Consider the following 14,648-nt stretch of genomic DNA (forward strand, 5'->3'; position numbering starts at 1 on the left):
CCAGCATGTCGGATTTCTAGCATGTGATTATTGCCAGTGGCTATAGCCACTGGCAATAATGTTGTTCTGCTGTCAAGGATGGCTCCCTGCTCCTGTGCTGGGAGAACACAACAGCTCCGTGGTGAGTGTTCATGGGGGAATCAAGCGATTTTTTTTTTTTCCTGTAACCCGTGGATACAGAATAGAAAATTGCCTAATCTATGGCCTCCCTTAGAGGAGGGGTGGGCAAACTGTGGCCCTCCAGTTGTTGTGGTACTACAAGTGCCATCATGCCTCTGCCACTGGAAGCCTTGCTTGTGGCTGTCAGTCTTGCAATGTCTCATGTACAGGGGGTCCCCGACTTAACGAACATCCGAATTGCGAACGACTCTTACTTACGAACGAGGCCCAAGTGACGTCACTGCCGGCCGAATCTTCCTCTCCTTGCTGGAGTGAGCCGTTCCTCTGTTCCTGGCCTGGCTGCGAAGTTAAGGGGCCCCCCTCGTCATCCTGCCTGCCCATCCACAGGTCTGGTACAGTCCGGTGGCCTGCCAGGCCACTAAAACTGCCCGTCGTGGCCGCAGCCTTGTCCGACCTAGTGAAGCCTCCAAGATCCCCGGTCTTTCCTGCGCCGCTGCCCGCGGAGGTGCACCGCGGCCGGCCTGCATGGACGCGGATCGCAGACACTGCTGCTTTCACCATCCATCCATCTCCCTGCTGTGTCTCCTGTCCCTGCCGCCGATGTAAACAGTGAGAGGGGAGAGCTGTGCTCCTCCCCTCTCAGCTGTGACAGGAAATCTAGCACAGTGCTAGGACTCCTGTTTTGGAGGTGACAGGGTCAATAAAGATTACCTGTCACCTCCAATTGCTATCACACAGGGAATTGTTTTCTCCTGTGTAATAGCAATAAAGTTAAGTGAAAAAAAACTGATAAAAAAAATAAAATAAAAATAAAAAAATAATAAGAAATACCGTAATAATTACATTAATAAAATAAAAAAGTAATTAAAAAAAAGTAAAGAACAAGAAAAATAAAATTAAAAAATAAGAAAATTATACAAAAATAAAAAAAAGACTGGATTTGCACTTAAGAAGGGTACTGTTCCGACTTGCAAACAAATTCGACTTAAGAACAAACCTATAGTCCCTATCTTGTTCGTAACCTGGGGACCCCCTCTAGTTCCACAACAGCTGGAGGGCTGCAATTTGCCCACCCTTGAGTTAAAGAGACAAACCATTTACCACTGACAGGAGTGCTTACAATGGTTAGCTTTTATTCATTTATGTAAAACTTTTATCCAAACAAAAAATAGTTTTCTGTAACTGCTTACAAATTGTTGGCTGGAGTTCAACTTCAGTCTGTTAGTCTAGTGGTCCTTCTGATCTGCTAGTCTATAGTTAGGTATGCACACTGAGCTTTTTTCATTCGAACGAGAAAAAAAAACCTCACAGATTCCTGCATTCACACAAGCAATGTGGAACACAGGGGTCTCCCTGCTACGCTATTGTATTCTGACAGCAGGGATAACACCCCCCCCCCCCCTCCAAGCAGTCAAATGACCAGCTTCTGATGAAAAGAGAGGGCTACGCACAGATTGATGTTCATCCAGTTCCTGAATTTCAATAAGTGTTTACCTGGCTTAACACTACCCTCCCCCATACTGACAATGCTCTTGTCCAAAGGTGTCTGCTTTACTACCTTTCCGACACCTTAAAACAGGAAGTGTGTTACTGGCTGGTTTACCAGATGAAATAGAAAGAAAAAGAAAGATAAAATATACTAAAAAAGAAAACGAATGCAGCCACCATATCTAAAGATTGGTAGGTGGCAATATATGACATGTTTGCTTTTTGAGCTTAAAGTCACTTTAAATATTGTGCTTATAAGTGATTGAAAGAGAATGTCAAGTGGGTATGTACATATTTTGTTTCCTTATTTTGGTAAAGTAAAGAAATAAAGGTACTTTTTATAGTTAAAGTATAACTAAAAACAAAACATTTTCTTTAGGCTCGGTTGACACCTAAACCGGCCGCGTATCGCACAGCAACGCTGTCCGTCCCTGTTCTCCGTTTCAGGGACGAATCAGGGCAGAATCTTTGCCTGAATTCGACCCTGAAATGGAGGCAAAAACGCACAGCGGTTCCCTGCAGTGCGCTCCGTAGCCGCTTCTGGAGACATGTGAACCAGCTCCACAGAGAGCCGGTCACATTCCCCTGCTATGCGAATTGGATGTGAGGAACCCGCATCCAATTCGCATAGGTGTGAACCCAGCCTTAGTTTTGGATGGAGTGGGATTACAACACCTGTCAGCTTTTTTTTTTGCTGTCTATGCCCCCATTAGGGAGATTCACTCTCTCTATTTGTCCTGTTTACCATTAGTATTGAAAGTGAAAATTAAATAAAATCCCAAATTTTGGGTTGTCCCCCGAAAAGTAATAGAGGGGAAATCTTTCCAATGGGGACGCAAGTTGTGATCCCCCATGGGATTCCCTTAATTTGCAGAGATTTCCTCTCACTTCCTGTTTTAGATGTGGGACAGGAAGTGAAGGTAAATCCCTCCAATGGGGCACAGATGGCAAAAAATAAATAAACAGGGGTTATAACCCTCCCTTACTCTATCCAATATGAAAAAAGCTTTTGCCTATAGTTTTCTTTTTAAATATGAAATATCACAATATATTGTAATCTCCTTTTGAGCAAGCAGGTGGCGCTTTAACCTTCAACATGGGCTCATCAAATGGCTTTCTCTGAGGTTTCAAAAACAGACAGTTTGCCTTGTTTTGCATTATTGTTTTTTTTGTAAAACAAATATTGCATGCCTATATTAAAAGAATGTAAGCCATTAGTGTAAAAACGTATAAACATCAAAACAATAGCCCAAATCCCATGCTTTACAAATAAATGGTGGAGATTTTCTTACTATTTTAAATATATGTTCTATCAGACTAAATTAACTTTGTATAAAAAAAAATTACTTATTGGAGGCCTGGCAGCAAATTCAGACCATGCAACAACAGTCTGTTGCTTTTGATTTTGCAACACTATTTCTGCAGGAGAACATCTGTAAACTTAAATGTATCATAACGGAAACAAAACACTCAACTTATGAAACCAAAAGTATATCATATGGAATTATTATGCATTATGCAACTGCTTTAAGGTAAAATCATAGGAATCCACCCCACTTCAGGACCAATATTAGAAAGAATTTGGAATAGACTCACCTCTCTGAGGTTTACAACCACTTTAATTGTCCAGTGAAACAAATTTTAAAAAAACATAATTTTCTGCAATACTCACCTTAAATCCTGAACGATCTCCTTCAGTACTTATTTTCCACCACTAGATGTCCCCAGTCTTCCAAACTGAATGACAGCTAGTTTCATTCAACTCAATTACCCTGAGAACAGGCTGTCATGGCCTACTACCAGCCTATGACTGGACAGTCAAAGAGAACCATCACAGAGATGAGAACATTTCATTGTCATCCTGCTTTCTCCTCCTACCAGCATGTTCCTTGTCATACATTGGCTCCCTGTACTGCTTACTCCTCTCCCACTCTAAGCTGTGTATTAAAGGGACCGCAAAAGGCTGACACTATGTCAAATTAAAGTATTAAACTGCTTGCATTAAAAATACATATATATTTATGCATCAATAAAAACAGAGCTTTTAAGGTTATATTATTTTTCAAACATGTTAAATTTACAAACCTACTAACTAATACAGTGCCTTGAAAAACTTTTCAGATATTTATTTATTAAAAATTTTGAAAACCATTTATCATTTTCCTTGCACTTCACAATCATGTGCCACTTTGTGTTGGTCTATCACATAAAATCCCAATAAAATACATGTACGTTTTTGGTTGCAACATGACAAAATGTGGAAAATGTTAAGGGGTATGAATACTTTTTCAAGGCACTGTATATCTAGCCCCCTCTCTGCTTAGTGTAAAGGAGCAGTGATTGAGCCCATAAATAGATAAATCATATATGAAACATGTTGTTCCCTGTATAGGATTCATGAATAGTTCTACTGTAAAGACATTCATAAATAAGTTCATTATATGCATATTTTTCAATTCTCCTCTAATTTTTACTTTATCTTTTTTCTATACCTCCAATCCATCAATCATCGTATAGCACTGGCACCTCCTTCATCCCATTAAACTTTTTTCTGTGCTTATTCCCCTGCTGCTTCCTATTACATAATATACAGTATGTCTATTTTTATATGGCCAAAGGACTAAAGTAATATTTTAATGGCCATTTTTCATTTAAGCTGGATACTTGTGTTGCAGATAGTTGTCTTAACATACCTGTAAGTCATAGGCAGTATAAGGTGGCAGGTGTGGAGTGCTGTGATAATAAGTGTTGTAAGACGGCACTGGTGGTCTTGTGTTGTATTGCACTGTAGGACGTGGGGTCTCAACAATACAACTAATGGCAGGAATAGTAGGATTCTATAAGAAGAGAGAAGTTTATATTATTTCTTATACCAGGTCATTAAAAAAAAAAAACACTTCAATATCTTCAAACACAATATCTTCTAAATTGTCTAATTTGTGTTAAAAAAAAAGATGCTGCAGGATTGGCCATCTGTGACAGTAGTCACTGTGGGGCCTGTGGAACCCAGAATCCCTTGGAGAGGTTGGGAAACCCTTGCTTCAGCTCCCCATGCACCTCCTATGTCTAAGTCACCCTGTGTCGATTAGGGGCACAGGGTGACCGAGAACCCCAGTCTGATCTGTACTAGTCAGACTTACTGTACAACCACACTGGAATGTTGTATATATTTATACTGTTGGGGACTCTTTGCTGGGTCGTTTTGGGTGTGGCTGTATTCAATAGTTCTATTGTGTCTGTCTGCCTTGGGTATTATGGAATGTGTATGTGTATTTGCTGGGGGAGGGGATTCCTCTAACAGCTCTCCCTGCTGATTGGACAGTCTATCCTGCCCTGAATGCAAAGGGGGGGATTATCCCGAGTCTTATCTCTGTGTTTCAATAAACAGTTCATGGTCAGCAGCCAAAACGAGTACTGCCTAGTTTGTGGTTGCAAGCGGTTGGAAGATCTGATATCTATATTCAGACTGAAAGGAAGCAGTGTATGACAAAAGCACTCAAGCGGAGTGTGGGACGTTTAGTTACACCATCCAAGTAACTATAAGCATATAAAATGATCTCAATCTTTTTTCTACTTACAACAAAGTCACAATTTCTAAAGTATAATTTAAATCAACGATCCCAACATGTGGTTCATTGATGAGAATTGTGGATCCAATTTATTAGTGGATCCAATTTATTAGTCAGTATTCTTTCAATAGAGAAGAATGCCAACTTATTTTTTGAGTAGAATTATATGAAACATATACACCATTATAAAGCACCTAAAATAAACATCTACCTAGCAAAGACAAACTGGACTGCATAAAGAATGCTTAGTACAGGTAGGAAATGCATGTTTGTGCATTACCCTTACCTTTTACCTAAGTGCTTTGGTGGTAGTCCCTTTAAACCAATTTGGCACTAGAGAATTTTTTTCATTTTTTTGCTCACATGTAAGAATCTGCATTGTTGGCCATTATTTAAAATCCCCAGAACATTATATGTTTTCTGAAAGCAAAGGGCTTGTAGAATAAAAAGATAGTAGTTGCAATTTTTTATCTTGCTAAATATTTGCGCAACTGTTTATCAAACCCATATATTTAGGGAAAAAATTAAATTAAATTAATTTTAGTACACACAAACACAATATAATACCTATTTTTTTGGTAAAATATAAAGATGGGGTTGCATAGAATAAATAGATACCAAACATGCCAAGTCTTAAAATTACATGCGTCCGTGATAACATGACAAGCAATTGTACCCAAAAATCTCCATAGGAAACACTATTTTTGAATCAATAGTTTAAAAGCCTTTACAGCTCATCAGTTTAGAGTTAACTGTCAACTCTGGTGTTAGAATTATTAGCTCTCACTCCGACATTCACACCAATAACTTGCATTTTTGGTGTGACTGTTGTTCACATATACGTGCGCACCCTGCACTCATGTTTGTGGGTGCATGCAGGGCAGCGGGCATTACGTTTATTTATTTATTTTTAAATACATTTGATTTTTTTAATACAATTAAATATTTTTTTTACTTTTTTAATTTATTTTTTATTTAACTTTATTGCTATCACAAGGGGTTATCAAACTCCCAATGTGATAGCATTGGGCAGACAACAGGTACTCTTTATAGAGACATTGGGGGTCTAATAGACCCCAATGTTTTCCCTGCCCCAGAGATCTGCTCTGTTAGATGCTTCTCTAGCTGAATCAGCCAGAGGATGTTGGCTTTGAAACTGGAAGTAACAAAATCATAGTCACTTCCAGTTTCATTCTGAGTGGAGGAGATCAAAGAACAGATGTTTTTTGGTCTTCTCCCAACCACCATATGGAAGCGCCCGATAATGTCCCAGTGGGTGTGCTACCCGCACTGTGAAAGTGATCAGCCGCTATATAGCTGCCAGATTGCTTTCACTTTTTTCACTTTTCTTTTTTCACTATTGCAGCCATCAACTTGTCAGTCTAACCTTTCACCCTTTGGACATACGTAGTATGTCCAAAGAGGTGAAGTAGTTAAAATCACCTTGTTGGTAGAATACTCATTTACAACATAGTGAGTTCATACTTCCTATACCTTGCATGTGCCTCCAGTCTGTGCTGTATTGCAGCCCGCAGCAATGTCTAATTCCTGATTCCTTACTGTGATCTGTGGTTCGTCCTGACAGTCCATACATCATTACAGAACATAGAAGTAATGAAGGGGCTGGCAGATCAAACACTGAGTGCAGTGGGGGAGCCAGGCATCTGATATACCAGTATGTTTCTGAATGCTAAAGAGTCTTCAGCAGTGGTTTCTTTGCAACACAGTGCAGCTTGGCGGCACTGACAGCAGGAGAGATACGTATGAACCTTCTTTTGTGTAGTGGGCACTTTGTTGGTAGTTATTATTTTAGAGACCAAGTCACTTTAACCTCTTGCCAATCCTGTAACGCATGCTATATGTGTGCAGGCAGGGAGGGTGGGCCTTAAAAGGCCACACGCTACTCATATGCTTCTATGGCAGCCAAGATTGTGCAGAGAGCATGCATCCGGTCTCTATTAACCAGCGGGACAGGCGCTCATGTGACCCCTGTGACAGCCAACTAGTCATCGGGAAGTCCGCCCAACCTCCCAGTGTTAAAACATGGTTAAAGGGCTATCAGGAAGGGCAAGATTGGGATAACATTACATAAAAACATCAGTTTCATCAAACAGTACTTTTGCAGGATTTTGGCACTTGGTGATTTCGAAATTAGTAGCGCAAAGAAAAAAGTTATCTACATACCATGTCTTTGAATCCTCCGAGTACTGCGGCTGTTATAATACCCAGGAATAAACCCACTATGTTCAGTATAGTGACTGACCAGAGCAAGTGGTAAAGATGTATAACATCTTGGCAGCTTTTTACATCCATATACTCATAGTACAGTCCTGTTACTCCAGCCCTGAAGAGTTTGGAAAAGAGAAAATAATCTAAATATATCTATTTATAATCTTTTTTACAATTCTGCAAATAATTTTGATTTAACAATATGGATACAAACATACAGTGAAAGGAGAACTCACACATCAGTGTGAACTCTTTTAATTCTATCCGGCATGATTTGTGATCTAGTCATCCCTGCCAGACAGCATACCCATGTCCTTGATATGCACTTCAGTGGCAGCACGCCTGGTCAATACTAGGGATGAGCGAACCGGGCAATGTTCAGTTCGCTGGACATTTGTGGAACCCGGTGGCAAATCCGCAAACCCCCAAACATAGCGCTCAAACCCCACTGAGGTCAATGGGAGATAAATCTTGCAATTTTTTTGTCTCTTTTACAGGCCAATTGGCAAGCTTTTGATAAAACAAAATGACACAGGTAGTTGCTGGACACTGCCATGGGGGCCATGTACAAATGCAAAAAGAAAATTTCATTCAGCAGAGAGCAGGTCTTTTAATGCTGCTTAAAAGGCAACATTAAAAATACACAAATACTTTAAATGCTTTGGTGATGCCTTAAAGAGGAACTGCAGTCTGCTCACATAATTTGTAATAAAAACATCTTTGCCATTCTGAAGCTTCCCTACATCCACTTTGCATATTATTTTATATATATTGTGATTCTGTACTTGCCAAATATGCTGCAGAAATCTCCCTCCACTAAGTCGGGCTGCAGCCATTTTGACTGTGGGCAGCTGAAGCTGCTGCCTGTTCACTTCCTGAATTTACACACACAACTTCAGCTTTGCAGCCCCGCAGCTCTCATTGGCCCTCTTATGACTCATCCCTCTCCCTTCCTGGCAAACTCTCACAAGAGTGAGAGAGAGAGCTGTGCTTGAAGTCATAAGCCTAGGCTTTTTAGCAGACAAGAAACAGGAAGTGGGCCGTATAAGGTATTTACTGGCAGAAAAAAATGTTTTACTATCCAAAGTTAAAACAACAAGGGTAGAAGATTTAATAGATGGAAAGTTGAAAAAATGACTGAAGGTCTGCTTTAAACATGCACAAGAAGTGGCACATCTGTAGAATGTACTCCAGGAAAAAATACATTTGGGGAAAAAACTGGCGCTACAAGACAGTTCCTTCCCTTGCCTATTTCTGTTTGTACACAGTGATCAGGGAACTGAGTGACGTCATTGACCACATATAGTCATGGTGTCAGTCAGCATCCCAGGCCATTTCCAACAGGTGCTCAGGATTATTGTTGTTTTGTATTTACTCAGTTCCATTCATCTGCAGATTAAAATGGTTACCTATGATATGATGTCAGTTACACCAACCTTTTTTAACCACTTGACCTCCAGAAGATTTACCCCCCTTCATGACCAGGCCATTTCTTGCAATACAGCTCTGCGTTACTTTAACTGACAATTACGCGGACACTGTATCCAAATAAAATTTATGCCCTTTTTTCCAACAAATAGAGCTTTCTTTTGTTGGTATTTGATCACCTCTATGTTTTTTTTTATTGTTTGTGCTATAAACAAAAAAAGACCAACAATTTTCAGAAAGCAAGGAGGATTCAGCTACATAGCAATCAGGGGACATCGGCAGGGAGCAGCAAGCGGCATTGATGTTCTAGCAGCTGGAGCTTACTGTAAAATGAGCTCCAGCAATGGGCAAGGGGTAGATAATGAAGTGGGAAATATCTGGAATTCAGGAAAGTTCTGAGGGGGGAGACAGGTCAGCTATGAGATAGGAATTTGTCCAGGGACAGGGGCAGCTTGCGGAGGAATGGAGGGAGCAGCTATCCTAATCAATCTGGCAGCCCTGCCCCCCAAATACTGGGTACTGCTATCCCCAGGGCTTGTTCACAGAACTCTGCTGTGTAAGCATGTTTTAACATATCTGGTGCCGACGGCACTGTTGTGATCTGCAGCCTGTCCCTGCAGCATATGGGCCATGGTAAAAGTACCAGCCATTTTAGTACCACGTTGCATGAGGCAACACATCATTCTGTACTACAGAGCTCAATCGAAGCAGTACCTCAATGGGACAAGTTGGCAGCAAAAGGCCAGCACTTTTCCTTCTTGTTCTCTACTATGCTGAGCAGGGTCAAGTGAAGCCTTGACCCTTTGCAGAATTCTCCTACACCCACTACATTATCTCTAGCAGCATTCTTCCTATGGCAGTTGTCCCATATGTAGCTGTTGGAGCAAAAGAAAAAAATGTACCCAAATCACCCCCATCCCCAGTGTAATGACAGCTTGGCAGAACTGCTGGCTTTGCAGCTGCTAGATTCCAGCTTCTGGAATCAGCCCCTTCTGTGATTTTATTGTCTGTTCTACATTACGGTGAAGGCCATTATTTTGACCAGAAGGATATCCCTGCCCTCTGCCAATATGTGGAACCTAATGTATCTGTGTCTCTGGACCACACAGTGAGCATGGGCAGGGATGCTACACATCCTTCACAGCATGCTAGATCAATCTTCTGGTGCCTATGAAGGATGCAGGATGGACCACACCCCTGGAGCTGGTGTTGCTGCTCTAATATATATTTTCCAGTGGTGACAGTGCAGTTACTGTATTTATTGTCGTATAACACACACCTCTTCACCCTGAAAATCGGGTGCAAATATTGTGTGCGTGTTATACCCCGATACTGCAATTTGGGCTCCCTAGGAGGGAACGGGGAGGGGGGTGGGACGAATGCCGTTAGATTACATACAGCGAGATTCTCCTGTTTACTCAGCGACATTGGACCACTGTTCTGTCTATCATAGAAGCCGGTCCAGGAGGCGGGACTTTGTATTAAAGAGGCCGCTGAGTAAACAAGAGACGGCGCTCATCCTGCCCTTCTCCCTGTCCCTTCCGAGGCAGCAGTAATCTGAGGTGAGGCTGCAGATGGGTATTGATCAGGCTGCATTCATGGCAATGGTGAGGCTGCAGATGGGCATTGATCAAGCTGCTTTGATGGGCAATTGTGAGGCTGTAGATGGGCACTGATCAGGCTGCATTGATGGGCAATTGTGAGGCTGCAGATGGGCATTGATCAAGCTGCATTGATGGGCAATTGTGAGGCTGCAGATGGGCATTGATCAAGTTGCATTGATGGGCAATTGTGAGGCTGCAGATGGCATGGATCAGGCTGCAGATGGACAATGGTGAGGCTGCATTGATGGGCAATGACCCTTATTTTGCTTCAAAATTCTTAATTTAAAATTTAAGTTTTTTCCTGAAACTTCCCTCCTAAAATGAAGGTGCGTGTTATACGCCTGTGCGTGTTATATGCGGATAAATACGGTACTTCCTCTCCTATTCACTGACCTCATACTCTGGCTCTTTGTAACTGGCTCACCTGGCAGAAGTGAACCACCAAAATCACCTGCCTGCCAACTGCCTCATCTGTGACATCCCCACATGATGGAAGTCAACATTGGCCATGCAGCAGAGACTAGATTTGCAGCATTTTGGCACCTTTTGAAAAGGCAAACAAAAATGGTGAGCTACGATAAAGTAGGAATTAGATCCTCAATACAGGGATAAAATGGTCAATGTCAGCCACCATCCTAGAAGGAGCCCAAAAGGGATGCTCTGAGCAGGTGCTGCATAAGAACATCGTTGTCACATTTCCTGATGGTTGTAGGATCCCCTGCGATGATCTACATGCCTCCAACTCTGCCTCATCTCTCCTTCTTTCTAAATTGCTGCCTAACCTGTCTAGTGACTAAACAATATTTGTAGATATTATCTCTCAGTTAATACACTCTGTTTATTTTAAAAACCTGCCTCATTTTTACCTCTTATATTGTGACCTAACCAAGCTATTTACTTACTGTCCAGTCACTATGCACTACTCTCAGTATCAGCATCAAGATAAACCCTGTCTTGTCTTTCCCCCAATTGTGCCCCAACTAAGCTGCTTACATACTGTCCAGCCATACATGTATATGTATCCATACATTATGTGTGGCTATTGTCTCTCAGAAATATACGCTAATGTTTATTGAAGATAAAACCTGACATATCTCCCTCTAATATTACAGCCTAAAATACTGTCAACCCACTCTACAATATATATGACTATTGTCTTTCAAATCATACAATTTCATGTTTATTTGAAGAATAATGTTGTATTAAAGTCAAATGCAAATATGTATTATATTTCAGCTTATCAGTTCTTACATGAGATGGCTGTATTAGTTTACTTTTTTAAGCTTTTTTTCTTTCAATTTCATCAATCCAGATCCAGCTAATAAGTCTGTTGTTTTTCAAAAGAACAAGCTCTCTTCCAGATGTATCGGTTTACAGGGATGAGACAAAACATTTAACACTATCAGGGGTGCTTAAAATGATCAGTTTTTATTCATGTAAAGTCTTTATCCTAAAAGAAAAAAAACTGTTTGCTGTAACTGATTATAAAGTGTAAGCTGGGGTTTGGCTTTGATTTATTAGTGTAATTCTGCTAGAACATTTAACACTACTCTCACTCCAGACTGACAATGCTGCTGTCCAAAGGTGCCCCCATGCTCATTCCTCAAGAGTGGGGGCACTTGAGTAAAGGAGGTGTTATTGACCAGATCAAAGGGTGAAAACAGAGGGGAAAATGCCTAAAAAAAGAAAACGAATGCAGCCACCACATCTAATGATTGGTAAGCTGCAATATATTACATTTTTGGTTTTGAGTTTAATAACGCTTTAAACCTGCCTCATCTCATCCTCCCAAGCTGTTTATATACTGTGCAAAACCAGCATTAAGCCACAATGCAAAATTTTGAATGTTTGCTGTAGGGTAAATGCTACATTGCACCTCGAAGTCTGCATCCTGTTCTGGAGTTCCAGCCCTGGAAAGGTGCCACACAATGTTTTCCCTGCTCAAACTCAGTTGCAAAAATTTGAATGGTTGTTACAGGGTAAATTCTGCTTTGTGACCTATTTCGGTACCCAGGCACTGCAAAGGTGCCACACAAAGTTTGTTCAGCTCAACCTCAGCTGAAAACTTTCTAATGTTTGCTCCAGGGTAAATCCTGTGTGGTGCCTTGAAACTTACAGCCTATTCTGGTGCTCTAGCACTGTAAAGATGCTGCACAATGTTTCCACAGCTCAACCATAGTTGCAAAATTTCTAATGTTTGCTACAGGATCCTGCTTTGAGTCTTGAAGCCTGTGATCTATTCTGATGCCCAAGCACTGTAACGCTGCCACATATTGTTTCTGCAGCTCAACCCAAGCTGCAAAAGTTCTAATATTGCATGGTAAATCTTGTTTTGTGTTCAAAGGTTTGCAGCCAAATATCACACGCTAATATTTATTTCAAGCCTGCCTCATTTCTCCCTCTTATATTGCAGCCTTGCCAAGCTTTTTACATACTTTTCAGCCACGGTACAATTTTTGTGGGTATTATCTCTCAGAATTTGTTTTTCAAGATAAAACCTGCCTTGTTCTTTAAATTGTGGCCTAACCAAGCTGCTTGCATACTGTCCAGCCACTGCACAATATTTGTAGCTTTTGTCTCTCAAATAAAAAACACTCTAATGTGTATTTTAAGATAAAATCTGCCTAGTCTTCTCCGCCTACATTGCGGCCTAACCAAGCTACTTACATACTATCTAGCCACTGTACAATATATAAGGCCACTGCCTCTCAGCTAATACACTCAAATTCATATTTCAATTTGAACCCAGTCTCAGCCCTTTAGGTTATGGCCTAACCAAGCTGCTTTCATACTGTCTAGCCACTGTACAATATTTGTTGCTATTGTCTCTTGGATAATACGCTTTAACGGTTATTTCAAAATAAAACCTGCCTCATCTATTCCTCATAAATTTTGGCCAAACCAAGTTGCTTACATAATATCCAGTCACTGTATAATATTTGTGGCCATTGTCTCTCAGATAATACATTCTAATTTCATAATAAACCTGCTTCATCTCTGCTTCTAATATTGCAGCTTAACAAAGCTGCTAACATACATATTGTCCAGCCTCTATAAATTATTTGTGCCTACTTTCTCAGATAAAATACTTAAAATTTTAATTGCAAGACAAAACGTGCTTTGTCTCTCTCTCTTGGGGATACGGAAATGGGAGGGGGTGTGAGGGTTTAATAAACATTTAAGGTACTACAGTGTTGCACTCCGTTGTGGCTGCTTCTTCCATGGATCAGTTTATGCCTATAACTGCTTGATAAAAAAATAAATCAGGTGTCAGAAAACTAACTAAAAAAGCCTTTCTTCTTTCAAGCTGAAAAGAATCAGATTGAGGTACTGCTATTTAAGCTTAGCTAAATGTAAAAGTAAGGATGCACCGAAATTTTGGTGGCTGAACCACTTTGGCCGAAAATGGTGTTTTTGGCATATTGCCAAAAGAAAAAAATGCTGATAATTGCGCATGCGCAATAGCGGTGGCCGCGCCGCCGGGTGCTGCCCATTGCAGGGTGTCATCCTGGCGGCTCAAGGTCCTGTCCTCCCGGTCCTGTCCTCCCCTCCCTCCTCCTCTCCTTGCAGAGTAGCGACCTCCCTGTGACAGGGAGCTGAATTGCCTGGGTCGTAGTAACAATGTCCCGCCTCCTGTGATAGATGGCTATCCCGCCTCCTGTGATAGATGTGATCATAGGAGGCGAGACATTGTTACTGCGGCCCAGGCAAATAAATTCCAGCTTCCTGACACAGCGGGAGATTGCCGCTCTGATCTGGGCACAGGTAGGCTGCATCCACAGGCACTGGTGAGAGGCTGCATCCACAGCACTGGTAAGAGGCTGAATCTGACAGGCACTGGTAAGCTGCATCCACAGGCATTGGTAGGCTGCATCTAACATGCACTGGTAGGCTGCATCTAAAATGCACTGCAAAGGCTGCTGATACAAGAGATGGTTAGAGACTGTGGATACGATACAAAGATGGTTAGAGACTGTGGACCTGATACAAGAAATGGTTAGAGACTGAGGACCTGATACAAGAGATGGTTAGAGACCGTGGACCTGATACAAGAGATGGTTAGAGACTGTGGACATGATACAGGAGATGGTTAAAGACTGTGGACATGAAACAAGAGATGGTTAGAGACTGTGGACATGACTAAAAGTGCCAATAATGGCCAACAATAAATTCATGTTAATTTAAATTGATAATATTAATTAAAAAGTCA

General features: G+C 41.2%; 1 protein-coding gene across 3 annotated transcripts in view; it reads right to left on the reverse strand.

Moving 5' to 3' along the window:
- The window catches only part of TMEM255A (transmembrane protein 255A), a 212,514-nt gene that overhangs the window by 86,472 nt on the left and 111,394 nt on the right, over positions 1-14,648 (reverse strand). For all 3 annotated transcript variants that reach the window (XM_073599440.1, XM_073599438.1, XM_073599439.1), the window contains 2 exons: positions 7,362-7,521; positions 4,302-4,445 (listed from right to left, as the gene is read on the reverse strand). In XM_073599440.1, the coding sequence (XP_073455541.1) occupies positions 4,302-4,445; positions 7,362-7,521 (304 nt within the window). The remainder of the gene's footprint in view (positions 1-4,301; positions 4,446-7,361; positions 7,522-14,648) is intronic.

The sequence above is a fragment of the Aquarana catesbeiana genome, linkage group LG09 (genome assembly GCF_042186555.1).
Source record: "Aquarana catesbeiana isolate 2022-GZ linkage group LG09, ASM4218655v1, whole genome shotgun sequence".
NCBI classification, from domain to species: domain Eukaryota; kingdom Metazoa; phylum Chordata; class Amphibia; order Anura; family Ranidae; genus Aquarana; species Aquarana catesbeiana.